General features: G+C 56.0%; 2 protein-coding genes across 2 annotated transcripts; one reads left to right on the forward strand and one right to left on the reverse strand.

The window, feature by feature from the left end:
* The first annotated feature begins 4,562 nt into the window (after window positions 1–4,562).
* On the forward strand, window positions 4,563–5,174 carry LOC127594999 (nicotinamidase-like). Its single transcript, XM_052056720.1, has 2 exons — window positions 4,563–4,811; window positions 4,872–5,174. The coding sequence occupies exons 1-2, from the start codon at window positions 4,563–4,565 to the stop codon at window positions 5,172–5,174; spliced, it is 552 nt and encodes a 183-aa protein (XP_051912680.1).
* Window positions 5,175–10,700: 5,526 nt separating this feature from the next.
* LOC127595000 (uncharacterized) lies at window positions 10,701–11,537 on the reverse strand. Its single transcript, XM_052056721.1, has one exon. It carries the CDS (start codon window positions 11,535–11,537, stop codon window positions 10,701–10,703), a length of 837 nt encoding a protein of 278 aa, XP_051912681.1.
* Window positions 11,538–15,964: the final 4,427 nt, after the last annotated feature.

Genomic DNA, 15,964 nt, shown 5'->3' on the forward strand with positions numbered 1-15,964 from the left:
ACGTCAACCTCCTGGCCCTCTACCACGACAAGGAGAGCCAGCTGGCAGACCTCGAGGTCTACGTCATCACCCTCGAGAAGGAGCACGCCGCCAAGCTCGAGGACTTGACGCTTGAACACCAGCAGGCCCTTGACACTCTCTCACAACAACTGGCGGAGTGCAGGGCGTTGCTCTTGGCCAAGGACAAGGTCATTGCGAAGCTGCAGGAGCAGATGCAGACAGGCGAGGGGGAATAAACTTGGCGGCTGAGAGTTGCAAGTCTGTAAGAATAGCTGAGGGACAAATAAAGCAATGCTCAGGAACTGGAAAAGGGAGAGGGACGATATATCTAAGCGACTGGCAAAGCTGCGGTAAGCTGAGCAGAAGAATGAGCGGGTGGCCAGGCTCCGAGACGAGCGGATCGCTGGGCTCGAAACTGAGCTGGACTAGGCCGCAGCCGCTCTCGTCGCTAGTCAAGAAAGCCTTGCAAGCAAGGAATCAAGCTACCAGGCGCGAATCCGATAGCTTGAGAGGGGCGGTAAGGCGACCAGCCAGAAGGCAGATTGACCAGCTCAGGGAGCAGCTGCTGGCAGCGAAGCAGGCACTGGGAGAGGAGCAGGATTGCAGCCAGGCACTCCGAGACCGGATCGACTAACTAAACCAAGAACTGCTGGCTGCAAGGGCCAGGGTTAAGGGCGCAGCCGATAGCAAGGAGCTGGCCCGGCTGAAGGCCCGGATCTAGAGCTGCTGGGCTCTTTGTAGTCATCATAAGAGGAAAGAAGCAGCTCGAAGATGAACTGGAGGGGCTACGGAAAGAGCACGCCAGCGAGCTCAACGACCTGCAGCTCAGAGTCGGAAAGCATGAGCGCGAGAGCAAAACCCTCACTTCTCGCAACGCCAGCCTCCAGGAGGAAATCCGGAAGCTCAATGCTGCTCTGGAAAGTGCACAGCAGCGCAGAGCCGCCGGGGACGACAGCGCCCTGCGCAAAGAACTCGAAAAGCTGAGGCGGGAGCTGGAGCGGACAGGACGGGAGCTGGCCGGCAAGGTTCGGGAGTGCGAGGCTCTGCAGCAGGCGCGGACCAGCCTAGAGGGCCAGCTGCAGAAGCTGCGGAAGGCCTAGAAGGAGCTGAACAGCAAGGTGTTCGAGCTCGAGTTCAAGCTCATGGAGTCGTACTCAGCGGACAGGTGCGAACGCTGTGGAGGGGTCTTCGGGTTGCATTGATGATCATTCAGAGTCACTCGCAGGCCAGCGCCTACAGCTTGGCCACCAAGGCGTCGAGCTCCTCTTCTCCAAAGAACTTGTGCCGGATCTTCTTGATCCGCACCACATCCTGCTCCTCGTCGATCTTCAGCTCGACCAGCTGCTCCCGGTGAGCTCGAAAAGTAGCGCCTCCACCTCGGAACGGCCCTCCGAATTCTTTTTCCAGCTGTTTGAAGGGCTGCAGCCGCTGGGACTCGCACATTTGGATGAAGCGCATGAGCTTGGCCTTGCGCACGAATTCTTGGGGGTTAACCCCGTGCCGATCTCCTGCTGGGAGTAGTTGCTGCCCCGGCCATGTAGACAGTCGGTCAACAGCTTTTCGAGGGAGGGGTTGCTCTTCTTCAGCCGGGAGATAGCCGGAAGGTGGCAGTTCAACCTGAAGAGCAAGGACAGGCTGGGTTCGTTAGCACCCGCACCATCAGAGCCGCCAGGCCTTCGTCGGAGAGCTCGGGCCATCCCAGAGTCGTCATCAGCAGGGGCAGCAGCTCGCTGCAGGGCGGGTGAGTCCAGCCGCCCAGCAGTTCTAGCTTTTCTTTTGGAGAGATGTCCAGCTTCAATATTCGTTCTCCCAGTAGAGGCTTATTACCATCCTTCCAGGCGACCACCTTCTAGTCCCGGCTTGAAAGCAGGCTAGCTTAAAACCCACGAGCCTCTGAGAGTCGTGTCGGAGTGAGCCTATCAGTGTCAGCATACCTTCTAGGACTGCTTTCTTGCAGTTGAGCAGGAGCCTTTTAAGAGCGGCCTCGAAGTTGGGTGGCTTGGGCTGGGAGAGACAGGCGAAGGCGGTCACCACCATGCCCCAGTTGGTGGGGTCGGTGAAGCTGGCAGCTCGGAGAGGCGGACCAGAGCTTTCTAGGGACTCAGGGTGGCGGGCAGCGTGCTGGTGGGCGCGGAGGGCAGCGTCCAGGGCAGCGACGGGGCGCGCGATCCTCTTCCTCGGGACAGGCCCAGAGGGGGGCGAAGGCGAGAGGGCCCTTGACAACAAGGGTTGTTGAAATCATTATGAATGTCAGATGCCGCAGGCGAAGATGTTGGTGATGCTGACGAAGGAGGCGTAGTCGAGGCGGATGGTGACGCTGCCGTCGACCTCGTTGTCCCAGTAGCAGGACCCCGAGAGTTGAGCCCGCAGTCGGCCTTCTGCATCACGATCGAGTTGACGATGACTTGAAGTTCTTGTTGTGGCCGGCCAGGAACTTAAGTATCTTTTCGCAGATGGTGGTGGCCCAGATCTGCCCCTCGGTGACGGAGTAGGTCTTGGTGGCCACCTCCTCCTCGATGAGCTTGGTGGCCTCGCGGTTCACCCAGCTCTTGATGTTCGCGAAGTTGGTCTCGTTGGCGTATTCCATAATTGATTATTATTTCTGCCCGCCCTTCATAGACATCACTTCACAAAGGACAGTCGCGGGGGCAGCCCCCCGGTCCGGCACCCGCACCACCGCCCGCAGCGCCGGCTTGGGCTCGATCCACGTCGCCTTCGCCGGCAGCGTCCCCCCCGCATCCGCGATGTCGAAGATCACCTCGGGTCGGTTAGGCACGAATTCGATCGTCAGCTGGTTTGACTCCGCCGTTAGGGGTTGATCCCCGCCTGGAAGTGCAGATCCACCTCGAACTCGGCCCGGATCCGCTCGATCACCTGGTTTATGAAGAACACGTCGAGCGCCTCCACCTCGTGTGCCTCGCGGTAGTTGTCGTTTAGCATCCGGTGGCACCCCCCGCGAAGCAGATTCGTATCTTGCCGGGCAGCGCAGGCTCGTCCTCATCCACCTCGGAAATCGGGGCGATGCTTAGCAGCAGGGCATGCAGCTCGTCCTTGATCTTATGGACAGCCGTGTCGAAGGTGAGAATGCGGCGCTGCTCGAACACTTCGATCTCACTGGAAGGCATAACCAAGAGTACAAGTGCAGCCAGCTCTCCGTGCCAGTGACAGTGATGTTGTCCTTTGCCGCTCTCTCGATGGCCAGCTGTAGGCTGCGAGAGAACCCTCCGTGCGGTGGTGACCGTCCAGCAGATACAGGTTCTCGACTCGGCTCTCGAGCAGGTGCTGGATGAAGGTGCTGTCGTCCGCGGAGGGACGCCAGAGCAAGTGCTTGCGGCCGTCCACCGTCTCCCAGTTCAGAGTCGGCTGCGTGCAGCGTATTGATCGAAGAGCTGGTTGAGTTCGCCGACTGCCTCGCGGAAGGCGAGAGTGACAGGCCCGACGTGGTCCCTGTTGAGGACGCCGGAGTGGGTGCGGTTCTTCAGGGTTTTTTCATGCCTGCGGATTTTACCTGCCTCTAATTCTGGTCAACCTCATACGTGTAAACTGATCAGCCCAATCACTCCAAGCATCAGCTGCCCGTGCAATTCCTGGCCGTAGAGGTAGAGGGTCCGCTCGTGTTGTGGGAGGCGGCTTCCCCGGCCAGGACGAATACTTCATGGTCCTTGAACATCATGTGCTGGGCGAACTCCTGCTGGTAGAGGTAGCCTTGGAAGGGCGACACGGTGATCGCCCGGGAAAGGGACATCAGAGTCAGGTAAGTCAACATTAATTAACTTTGGGATGAAAAAGGTATACGACTGGGACATCCGGGTCAAGGTCAGCCTCCCCGACTACAAGAAGACCTTCACCCTGGTCCTCTCAGTCCACACCAACGCCTACCAGGTCTGTCTCAAGGCCGCCCACCTGCTCGGCTACGACGAGTTTACCTCCACCATGGAGCTTTACTGCCCCGATCAGCGACACCCCGTGAGCCCCATCCAGACGCTCCACCAGCACTCCGTTAAGGATGGCGACACCCTGGTGGTCAAGATGGTTCAGGCGGTAGTCAGCAAGCCCAAGGCTCGCTTTTTCTAGGAAAACAAGTTGGTCGGGGCCTTGGACATGAAAAAGCACAACCCGGCCGTCACACCCAAGGCGCTCGGACTCATTATCGAAGGAACCTGTCAGTTCCCGAAATGCATCAACCACGGGAGGGAAGTGGAAATACCGCTCGGGACAGGGACTTTCGACTTCGCATTCATCAATCGCAAGCTGAAGTGCCCTGTGTGCCCGAACCGCGACCAGAGTCTGAACCCGCCGATCCTGGTCAAGGCCATTCACGTGGTAAACTGCTACTGGCGCTGCACCGGGGAGTACCACAAAAACGGGATCACCTAGAAATACGATAGCGGTTACTGGGAGAAAGCCTCGGGGGACGACAGCAAGCGGCTGGTCGAGGTGTTGAAAAAGCACCAGTACCTATCCCTCGAAATTCAGGTCAAGCCCCTCTGACCCTGACACTGGCGGAGTACCACCGAATTCATCATATCCCCGCTTAAATATGGATTTAGCCAGTCGGTTTAATGAGAACCGCTCTAATCGTGGTCGACGTCCAAAACGACTTCTGCGAAGGGGGCGCGCTGGCTGTCCCTCGCGCCTCCCGGGCCATCGCCAACATCAAGGACCTCATCGCCCGTTCGCGCTTCACCCTCACCGTCCACACCAGAGACTTCCATCCTCCTGACCACATATCCTTCGCAGCCAACCATAAAGGCGGACAGCCATTCACCTCGATCAAACACGACTCACTGGGGACCATAGACCTCTGGCCAGTGCACTGCGTGGAAGGCACGGCAGGGGCAGAGTTTCATCCCTCCCTACCTCCGGCTTAGTATGTGGTCAGCAAAGGGACCAACGCCAGTGAAGAGGCCTACAGCGGGTTCGGGACAGCTGCCTCTCCGACTGAGCTTGATAGTCTGCTCCGGCAGCATGCGATCGAGCGGGTGGTAGTGGTGGGGCTGGCCTACGACTACTGCGTGGCTGCGACTGCGAGGGACGCGGCCCTGCTGGGCTTCAAGACAGTGATCCTGGAGGACTGCAGCGCAGGAGTGAGTCCCGACCCAGCAAGCACCAGGCAGCAGCTGACGCAGCAAGGAGTCCTACACTCCAGCTGGTCCCACTTCTGTGATTGCTAAACTCTTTGAGTTGCAAATTATCAACGCTACCAGCCTGTGAGCGGCTGGTTTTCGAGCGGGTGCAGGTGCTGGATGTGCTGGTGGATGACCTCCGACTTGCCCAGCACGTAGCTGATCCGCGAGATCCGCGGCAGCGAGGACTCCTTCTCGGGGTGGTCCGACCGGCTGTCCTTGCGAGGGATGCGGCCCTCGCTCTGCCGGCGCCACCTGTCCATGCGGTCGACCCTCTTGGTGATAAGCCTCTTCTTCTCGGCCCTGATTTCCCAGTCGTTTTCAGGAGGCTTGTACCTGTTCTTCTTCTTCTTACAGGGAGCGCTGGAATTCACCTTTTGGAGCAGCTTGATGATGTGCCTGGGGTTACGGTCAGTGGTCATCGGCTCCAGTTAGTCCTCGAGGCGGGACCACTAGTCCTTCTTGGCCGGCTGGGAGTGCAGAGGAGTCACACCCGACAGCCGCGAAAACCCGATGCTAATCCGGGGCAGCTGAATTTCGGTGTCCTTCACAAACCTCATCAATAAATACGTCCATATCAAGTTTATAGCGAATCTGCCACTTCAGTGATTATCTTCTTTGCGATGTGCAGGTCCACTCCGACCTCCCTCAGACAGTCCCGCAGATTCACCTAGCTGCACTGCCCCCTGCAAACTGCTAGTCCGCAGGCCTCAACCCAGCCGATGCCCAGGCCCGGCCCTACTTTCCTGTCACCCTAGAACTTGCGCATGACTACATAGGCTGTCTCAGCATCCGCAAGCATGACGTTGTGAGGGACGTTGCGGTCTACCATGACCTCCACTATTTTTTGCAGGAGTTCTGCCATTTGCAGCAGACTCGAACGACAGACAATCACCACAGGCAGGAGGGGGTAGTCCGAGTCTTCGATTAGACTTATTTCGCAGCCCCTCCATTTCAGAGGGTTTTTGCCCTTCTCCCTGATGGATTATATGGGCAGTTTGCCGGGTAAGCCATTCAGTTGGTCGAGAAAGAGCAGATGAAAGTGAAGGTTGTTGACCGAGGCGGCTGCTCCCAGGCTGTTGTAGCCGACCCGCAGCTATCTCTCCTGTTATCTTTCGAGCAGAGTTAGCAAGGCCACCCAGGCGCCCTGAGTTGGTCGCTGTGGCAAGCCTGAGTGTATGAATGGGATGAACAGGCAGTGGAAATTGCAGATGGGGGCGATATTGGCCAGCAGCTTGTGCTGAATGCTCTCCTCATCTGCCGGCTTCAGACCTTAGTCAAAGGTGATAATTTCTTCAGCTGGATTATGTATTTTCTAGAATTTAAAGTTTCCTGGATTAAATTCTTTATAGACGTGGGTCGATTAAATGCGCTTAGAATGCTTTTACTCAGACAGAAAAAGCATAAATAACCCCTCTGCCTGCGTGAGTGTCCGCTTTGTCAGTGGCAAGGACCACTTTTAAATGATGACCTGCTTTAAAGACTTCATTATATTAAAAATTACCGTAAAGGCTCCAGGATCTATGGCAATCCCCTGACCATTTCGCAATAATCCAAAAGAGATTGTTGATTATAAAATGTTTATGGGCCCAAAGGGAACTCAGCCCATGAACTGCGTGCTGGACAGCGAGAAGGGACTAGGCGCAGTCTTTGTGGGCAACATCCTGGCCGCCTCCAACCCGATCCTCCTCAAATAAAACGGAATCAAGTCGGTGCTCACCGTGGCCACCGGCACCGGCCTGCACTACCAGAAGGGGGACTTCAACCACAAAATCATCGACGCATACGACATGCCTTCGTTCAACCTCGGCAGTGAGTTCAAAAACATCACCAAGTTCATCGCGGGTGCCAGGGAGGAGGGCAACGTGCTGGTCCACTGCATGGCGGGAGTCTCGAGGAGCAGCACCTCGGTACTGGCCTACATGCTGGAGTACCTGCATGTGCCCCTGGCGGCTGCGCTCAAGCAGATCCGCGCTCGCAGGCCCATCATCAACCCGAACTACGGGTTCATGCGGCAGCTAGAACGACTGGAGGCAGATCTCCATAAGCGCAGAAGGGAGAAACCTCAGGACAGAGAAAAAGAAGACAAGGCGTAAACCCCGGTGGTGCAGAAACCAGAGCCTGGCTTGGATCAGAAGAAGGTGGTGAAGCCTGCAGGCAAGCCCAGCCAGCAGGGGGACAACAAGCTGTCGCTGGCAGGGATGAACACCATCAAGGACAAGAGGCGGGGGCAGTCCCTGGCGCCCTTCGAGACCAAGACGCTGCAGGTGTGGGGGCAGCAGAAGTCGAATTACCACTTTCGGCGGTGATTGCGAGTTATGATGTTGAGGGTTGGTAGGCCTTCGAAAGGGCAGAATAACCCCCATTAATTCCGATGCCGATCATAATTTTTAAGATAATCGCTTACAGGGCATAATAATATATCAAGGATGGATAGCCACAAGTTCAACCAGCAGCAGATGAAGTTCACCTAGCTCCTCCGAAAACTGCTTGCCCTGGAGTCGCCCCACTTCCACTGGGACGAGGCCGGCCAGACCATCATCGTCCCCAGCATCAGGCTGTTCGAAACCCTCTTCATGCCCTTCCACATGAACCACTGCAACTTCCTGTCCTTCGTGAGGCAGCTCAACATCTACGGGTTCACCAAAATGGCCGACGAGGACGTGCCGGGAAAGGTCGGCTTTACTCACGAATTTTTCACAAGAAACTCGGCGACTATTCTGTCCCGGAAAAAGCGGGGGGGGGTCCATGGGAAAGTGCCCGGCCCGCAGCCTGGCCAAAATGCAAAACGCACTAAAAAGGGCAGTAAATAATTTCGGATGCCTTCAGGAAGAGATCGAGCAGGCCGAGGAGCGGCTCAACGAGGGCCACTAGCTGATGAGCAGCCTACTGGCGGACGACTAGTCCGAGTCCAGGTCCCTGAAGGACATGTCTTCCTAGATCACCGGATTTTTCATGGACCGGTGTTTATGAATAGGATCGATATCTCTATAAATGTAAAAAGACCTCTGCTTTTAAGAAGCCTGCAAGAAGTTCTAGTTTGCCAAGGAGAACGGCTACCTGCCTCCCAAGGTCGAGGCCAAGCTGCAGTTCCTCCTCAACGAACTCAGCCCGCCTCTCTCCCTCTCCGAGGAGTGCTGCCTCCTCGACCCCGACTAGCTGGAAACCCTGAAAACGCTGCCCAAGGAGGGCCAAAAAACAATTTTCATGAGCATCTGCGGCAATTTCAGCCTTAATAAAAAGGTCCTCCTGCTGGCCAAGAAGGATGGCCTTATCCATGGCTGGAAACCGTGTGCCATCGAACTCACTTCCGCTGGGGTAAGGCTTATTGTGGCAGGCAAAAAGTGGGAGTTTAAAAAGCAGGAGCTGCTGCCATTCTCGTAACTCGTTCGCAAGAAGGACAAATGGCAATTCTGCCTCTCTGGCGAGAGGAAATTCATTATCGGCTGCGCCAGCGAGATGATCGCTGTTAACTGGCGCTAGAAAATCCTGCTGCATCTTGAAAAATAGGAGCTCAAGACCGAAAACAGACATTCATTACTAGTGGAGGACGACGAAGGCGCTGACTCCGACGACTCCTGTCTCGAGTAAGAAATGACAGACAAAAGTATTGACAAGGACATTGAGGATGTCTTCGGCGACGATGAGTTCTCCATCCTCGAGGTGAAGGACAGGATGAGGATCCTGCAACACCAGCATCGGCGCAGCCTGTTCAAGGGGACCATCATAATCGATGAGGTGGACATTCTGCGGATTATGGACCTGCTGCAACAGGCGCACCACTGGAACGCCTGCGTCGAGCACTCCTCCATCATTTCCAAGGTCGAGGAACACACGTTCACCATGACCGAGAGGCACAAGCCGGTCGGGTTTCTGTCCTTCGGCCGGGAATTTATCTTTATGAGGCGGGCCGTGAACAGGGAAAGCATTCTGTACCTGATCGACAAGGACATCGAGGGGGAGGGCGTACCGAGCCAATCGTCTTTTGTGCGGGGCAAGATTGAGAGACGAGTCTTTGCTGTGCTGAGGCACCCTAACTCGCAGCAGAGTCTGGTCATCCAGCTGCTTGAAATGCGGCACTGTGGCTACTACAGCCAAGCGGCCAACATCGAGCGCTCTCGGGAGCTCATCCGAGAAATGGGCAACTTGAACATCAGTTACGAGTCACGTTCCTTCTTAGAAAAGCACCCCTCGAAAAGTATCTTCGCAGGACTACTGGCTGTCAAAATCAAGCCTTTCGCCAGGCCCAGGCGGAACAAGCACACAAAGTCTGGGTCAGGTCTGAAGCCGTAGCTGCAGGGGGTGCAATAAATTAAATCTCAGGAAGAGGACTATCTAACCCAGGGGATTAGTATTAGCTGGAAGGAGCCATACCCACGGGCCCTGGAACACATCAAAGCCAGGGGCCATCACAACCTGATCGCCCTGGCCAAGCACAAGACCGAAGCCGTCCTGGCCACGACCTGCTGGAGCCCAGTTCCCGGTGCTGACCACTACCTGCTCAACGAAAACTGGAGGCTCGAGAGGGGCGAGCTTACTTTCGTGAACGAGATCGCGATCCAGAGGCAGAACGATGTGTTGAAGATGCTGATAAAGAGGATCGGCAGCAACCTGCTCAGCGGCAAGTCGATCATGAACATCTCTCTGCCGGTGATTATCTTTGACCGGTTCTCGGACCTGGAGCGGATCGGCATCCGCAGCGTCCTGGCGGGGCACTATCTAACCCTCGCCGACCAGTCGGACCTGCCCAACAGGCTTGCTTATACCCTGATCTTCAACCTCACGAGGCTGAACGTCGGCATGATCGGGTAGAAACCGTTCAACCCCATCCTCGGCGAAACCTTCCATTGCAGTACGCCGGGGCTGGATTTCTATTCTGAGCAGATTTCGCATCATCCGCCAATATCCGCGGTCTACGGGGTGGGCAAGGGTTTTAAGTGGTATGGGTCTGACCGGCCGGAGGTGTTTCTGGGATTCAATTCTGCGACCGGGCACAACTCCAACCCTAATTTCGTGGAATTCGAGAGCGGTGGGAAAGTGACTTTTTACAGTGCTGGGTTCATCTTCTCAGGCACGGTGTATGGCAACCGGAGTGTGAACCACGAGGGCCGGTTCTTCTCGATCGACGAGGAGACCAGCACTGTGTGCGAGATCGGGGTGGGCAAAAAGCCATCCTCGATCTACAAGCTAGACGCTGCTGAGCTGAAACAGCTGGCCGGAAACTCTCTGGTCGGGGGAGTGTTCAGGGTCACGAGAGAGGCCATCGCAAGGATCAAGTAGCAGCGGCACAAGTACGCCTTGAAGCCTGCCGACCTGAAGTCGCCCTGCCTCATAACTGTCCGGGGCGAGTGGAACGGCCACATTTATCTGGGACACGAGCTGGTCTACTCCCTGGAGCAGCCCGAGGCCCCGCACATAACCTTCGACAAGTACCCGCTGCCCTCGGACTCGGTGTTCAGGCTGGACCGGTACTTCAAGATCGTGGGGGAGGAAGAACGGTCGCAGAACGAGAAAGAGGCACTAGAGGATCAGCAGAGGAAGGACAGGGCGCTGCGGGCGGCCGGGTGAATGAAGTCACTTCTTTTTGCAGACCATGTGGATGAAGAAGTAGAGGCAGAAGAACAAGGCCAGCCCTGCGGAGATGAGGTAGACGATCGGCAGGAACAGCTCCTGGCCGCCAATCTTGGTGTCCTGGGACAGCACGAAGTACTTTTTGCCCCCCACTCCGCTCACGTTGTAGTTATTCTCGATTTCGATCGAGTAGTTGCCTGCAGGCAGCGGCTGGTCCAGCCTGCCCCAGATCTTGCGGAAGTGGCTCTGCGGGGCGATCTGGCTCCAGACGATGAAGTGCTCGTTGGTCGGGTCCACCCAGCAGATCGAGCTGCAGTTGGCTGGCGCCTTGTACAGCTTGCTCCGGTCGTTCGGCCACGCGATCCCCGACTCGTTAATCGCCACCAGGTTGTTCGTAAACTTGTAGCTGTCGTTGAAGAAGGTGACGGCGATCACTCCGCAAGGGTAGGCCGGCGCGGCGGGGTCGAGCGGCTGTCCGCCGATGCTGGTGGTGGTCGAGAAGTTGGCGTTATACTTGGCAGGCCCGCACTTGGACAGCTGACTGATGGGCACCTCCTTGCCACTCAGCTGGGCATCCGAATAGGAGTCGGAGTAGCCCCGCATGTTCTGGTAAAAGCCGTCTATCTCGTAGGAGACGATGATCGGGGCCTGCATGGCCGAAACGTTGATGTGGACCACGCAGACCTCGTTCAGCGGACAGGTGTCGTATCGGACCTTGTAGGTCTGCTGGCTGAGGGTTTCACCGAGGAGGAAGATGCCGATCGAGAGGAACACTGCGAACAGCACGAGGAAGGCGACGATGGTGCCGACGTGGGAGGGGATGGGCTTCCAGCCCATCATGATGGTCTCCTTCAGGTTGAATCTGATGCCCTTTTTCTAGTCTTCCATCAATCTGTTAAAGAATAAAGCTGCATGACTGACCTATAATAAGATTCGATGGCGGAGGAGTACGAGAACAGCGTGCTGTTCCGCATCCCGTACAAGGTGCAGTACGGCCACGCCCTGTACCTGCAGGCCTCCGCCCTGGAGTACACCGCCCCCGTCCGCTGCCAGGTGTCTGAGCTGGACGAAAACCATTACTGGGAGGCCCGCATCTTTTTCCTACCAGACGCCGATCCCAACAGTGAGATCAGCTATTTCTTCTTCATTGGGGAGTATGACCGACTCACCTGGAGGCTGAACATCTGCTGGAAGGGCACCCGGGACCCCATGATCCAGGCCTTCAGGAGGGAGTGCTACATGAACAGCTTCTGCGAGGTGCTGGCCTGCACGGACTGTCCTCAGAAGGTCTGCAGCTACGACGTGGACAGCCACGTGTTCCTGGAGTTTGAGGGGCACTTCCTGTCGAATTCTGACGAATCGATCGCCAGAGGAAGATCGATTTATATCCTTAACGCGCACAACGATGTGAAGGACTATTCCGAGTAGAACGCCATGGCAGTCGTTAGGATGCAGTGCGACCGAGGGAGTGACCTCTGGCGGGGAGTGGTGCCGGTGCCTATCGACGGGGCGTAGAGCCATGCCTCTTTGCTCATGGCCTTCATCGAGTCCTACTACTACGCCCGCAAAAGCACCTTCTGGAGGCTGCTGGTCGACGGCCAGGAAGCGGAAAGGCTTTCAGAGGCCGACTTGATTTCAACTCTGGAAAAGCGGGGAATTAGTTCCCTGCTGATCAAGAAGCAGGATCAGATCTTGTCCCTTAGCAAAGACGATCAAGTCCGCAAGGAGGTGGTTTTCAGGTACGACCACGACGACGCTGAGACCCTGCACAAGGTGCTGCTGGTGCGGCTGGTCGTGCGGGGGGTCTGTACAAAAATCATGAAAAAGACCGAGCGGTGCTGGAAAGCGTCTGTGCTTCTCACCGATGAGCAGGCCAGCGCCCTCGATTATTATTTCGAAGTTGACCTGGCGAAGGAGGTCAAAAAAGTGTGCCGTGGAGTCACAACTGATCAGATTGGGTCTGAAGTGGTGACTTACCAAGAAGTTTCATTCCGCAAGGGAGTTGAACTTGTGGATGTGGGTGAAGGCAGCAGCTTCCGTGGGGATTACTCTCATCTTGCTGTTCAGTTCAGCAAATCAAACCAGTTTTATTCGAGAACGAAAAGTAGCGGTAGCACAGGCGGAACAGGCGAGATAAATGTCAGCACAGGCGGGACAGTCGGGACAGTCGGCACAGCTTAAACAGGCAGCACAGGCGGAACAGCTTATACAGAAAGAAGAAACTCCATCAATTTTGGGGGATCAACAATAGTGATACCGAATTTGCAGACAGACCTGCAGGCGCACCAGCCGAGCGCATAGCTAGCGGCAGCTGAGCAGTCCCTGTCGAGCAGGGCCTTCGTATTTTAAAGCCGAAAGTAGAACCTAACAAAATAAGTTTGCTCGGTTTTAAAGAAACTCAGTAAGTGGGAAGATCAAATCATCTTGCCTCAGATATCCGCGTAGCTGATCGAGTAGAGTGAACTCGAGGTAATCGAGGATCAGTTCAAAGATCTGCAGATTAAGTTCCAGTCGTAAATCAGCTCGAAGGAAGGATTCCTCTCCAAAAAGGTGGCACAACTAAAATCTCTGGGTCATCAGCAGCAGGAATTGGGCCGGAGCTGCACGGAGTTTGAGCTGTTTGTCAACCTGATGGCTGCGGCACGCAGCTGGGGTCGCGAAGGGTTTGAGCAAGGACGGTCTGCCGCGGCGATAGTGGAGCTCCTTCAGCCACTGGTAACTGATCCGAGGCAGGTAGGCCCCTGCATGCTGGCATTAAACGACTATTGCGTCAACGAACTAAAATTCATGGGAAAGGTTGATCACCCAGGCTGTCAGAACAACATGCAAACAAAATTGAACACCGACATACGAAACTGTTTTACACAGTTTAATTTCTAAGCGAATATCTAACTTTTGTCCACCCTCAAGAGGGTATTAGGACGAGGGTATGCCGAGTACAAGGAGCTGCTCCCTTCGCTGAACCTGGGCAGCGAGCAGAAGCAGTGTCTCATGAAGACTCTGCTCAACTACGCCATCGTCTATTCCATGGCCAAGCACCACCACAACGATCTCTCGATTCCTAAATTCAGCTGTTGTGGCTGTGCTGAGCTAAACCCATTTATCTCAAATACCGAGCTGTTCAATCCAGAAGAAATGGCCAGAGCCATCGGCCTCCTCAAAAAGACTCGTCATGATGTCTAGACCACGATACGGCATACGTAGGCAGAGCTGCAGAGCCATGTGCAGCATATGGTCGGGCAGGAGGCCGGCCGTGAACTCCTCGACCTGGTGATGGTCGACCTTGACCTGCAGGAAATCAGAAGGCAGAAGCAGGAGCTTCGGCAGAAATACAAGATCCTGGTAGGCAAGAGGGCCGAGTTCATGAACGAGATCAGCAAGTACAACGCCGCGCCCCCAGCCTCAAAAGCCGTGGCAGCCAGGTCGATCAGATCGCACGAGTACCTCGAGGTGCTCAGCGGATGATGCCCGAATCCATTATAAAAGACTTACTGGATGGAAAAGAGTGTCAGGTTGTTTGCCCAGATGGCAGTCAACCCGGACTACCAACACTTCTGTATCCCCGAAATGACATCCGCTCTGGAGGACGCTGGCCTTGACCCCCACCAGCACTGGCTCTTGCCTAGCCTCCCTAAACCGAGCACACCAGCAGGCTTACTAACGATCACTTTCCCGACTTCCCGTTCTTCACACTGCAGGTGCCCTAAGGGCGGGTGCAGGCCCTGTCGGAAAGGACCAAGCGTTCCCCGCTGCTGGCGAAGCTCTGCGTGACAATTTCAGAAGGGAAAAACTATAAGTAGCTGATCGGCAATGCCAATCGATAGCTGATAGAGGCCCTCAATGCCGAGGAGAAGAGTGTCATGTGCGATATGGTTTACCGAAACAAATCCGTCAACAAGGAGTACCAGAAGCAGCGCATCCACGAGGTCTTCGAGGCCCTGGAGGTGAGGGGCAGGGTGGACCTCAAGGCCGCGGAGAGTGTGTTTGTGCTGGCCTAGAACCACAGCTGGCACCAGCACAATCACACCATCGAGGCCGAAAAGTCCTTGGAGAAGGTCTATTTCGGCTTGAAGCTAGCAGATAACAAGGACATGCGCAAGGAACTTGCTAGGATTTCCCTCTCAAACAGGGTGTACCTTGGTCCCACCTCCACCGACCATGAGATAGCCACCCTCATGGCCAACCAGGCAGGCATCCGCCCTGGCCACAGGGTCCTTGACCCTTTCGCGGGCACGGGCTCTCTGATGGTCGCGGCAGCCCTGCGAGGCGGCGCCTGCACAGGCATCGACCTCGACGGACGAGTCATCACTGGCACCGGAGTGGGCAGGCTCAACCGGAAAAGCCCTTTTTACAGTGCAATAATTACCAGAGCCACAACTCGAGAAGTATATTCCGAAGGTAAACTTAAACTTCCAGCAGTACGGGCTGCCCTCTCCCGACCTCTTGCAAGGGGACTGCTTCAAGGTCGCCTTCCGGGCAGGAGCGGACTTTGATGCGATTGTCACCGACCCTCCCTACGGACTGAGAGCCATGAGTCGCGGCAAGGACTGCCGTGAGTGTCCTCCATAAGAAGACGAAGACTATGCAATGCCCTCCAAAGAAGAAATCGTGAGGCTGAACCGAGAAAAGTGGCAGAAAGTCGATTAGTCCAGGGCCCAGAAGTTTGAGGAAAACCTTGAAAAGGTCAAGCGCAAGGAGGAGTGGATGCAGGACCCCGGCATCCGACAAAAAATGGAGGCGATTAAGGCCTACAAAGAGGAGCTGAAGGCCAAGCAGAAGGAAGAACGCAGGGCCGAGAAGGAAGAAGAGCCGCATCAGGACAACCCTCTGCACCACAAGGCTGAGGCAAAAGTGAATCCTTTCCGGATCTACAAGCAGCTGCTGCAGCTGTCAGTGCGCTACTTGAGGCCGGGAGGCAGACTGGTCTTCCTGTACCCAGTGTGGGAGGGGGCCGAGCAGAGGCTGCCCGAGCTGGCAGGGCTGCGGCTGACCCACGTCTCGCGGAACCACCTGAGCGGGGGGTGCATCAGACTGTGCCTGGCGATGACAAGGATCTGAGTCACTGGTACTCCCTGTACTTGCTGAGCTTCTTTTCTTTGAGGATGGTGCTTTTCATGCCCTCCCAGAGGATCATCTCCTGCTCGTAGCTGATCTGCTCGGCCGTGATCTACAGCTTGTTGAGCTCGATCTCCCGGCTGGCCAGCTCCACGAACCGGCTGAGCTTGTTCCGCCCGAATGTCAGGATCATCACCGGGTCGATCTCCATG

This window comes from Hippocampus zosterae, unplaced genomic scaffold, assembly GCF_025434085.1.
Source record: "Hippocampus zosterae strain Florida unplaced genomic scaffold, ASM2543408v3 HiC_scaffold_352, whole genome shotgun sequence".
In the NCBI taxonomy this organism is placed as follows: Eukaryota; Metazoa; Chordata; class Actinopteri; order Syngnathiformes; family Syngnathidae; genus Hippocampus; species Hippocampus zosterae.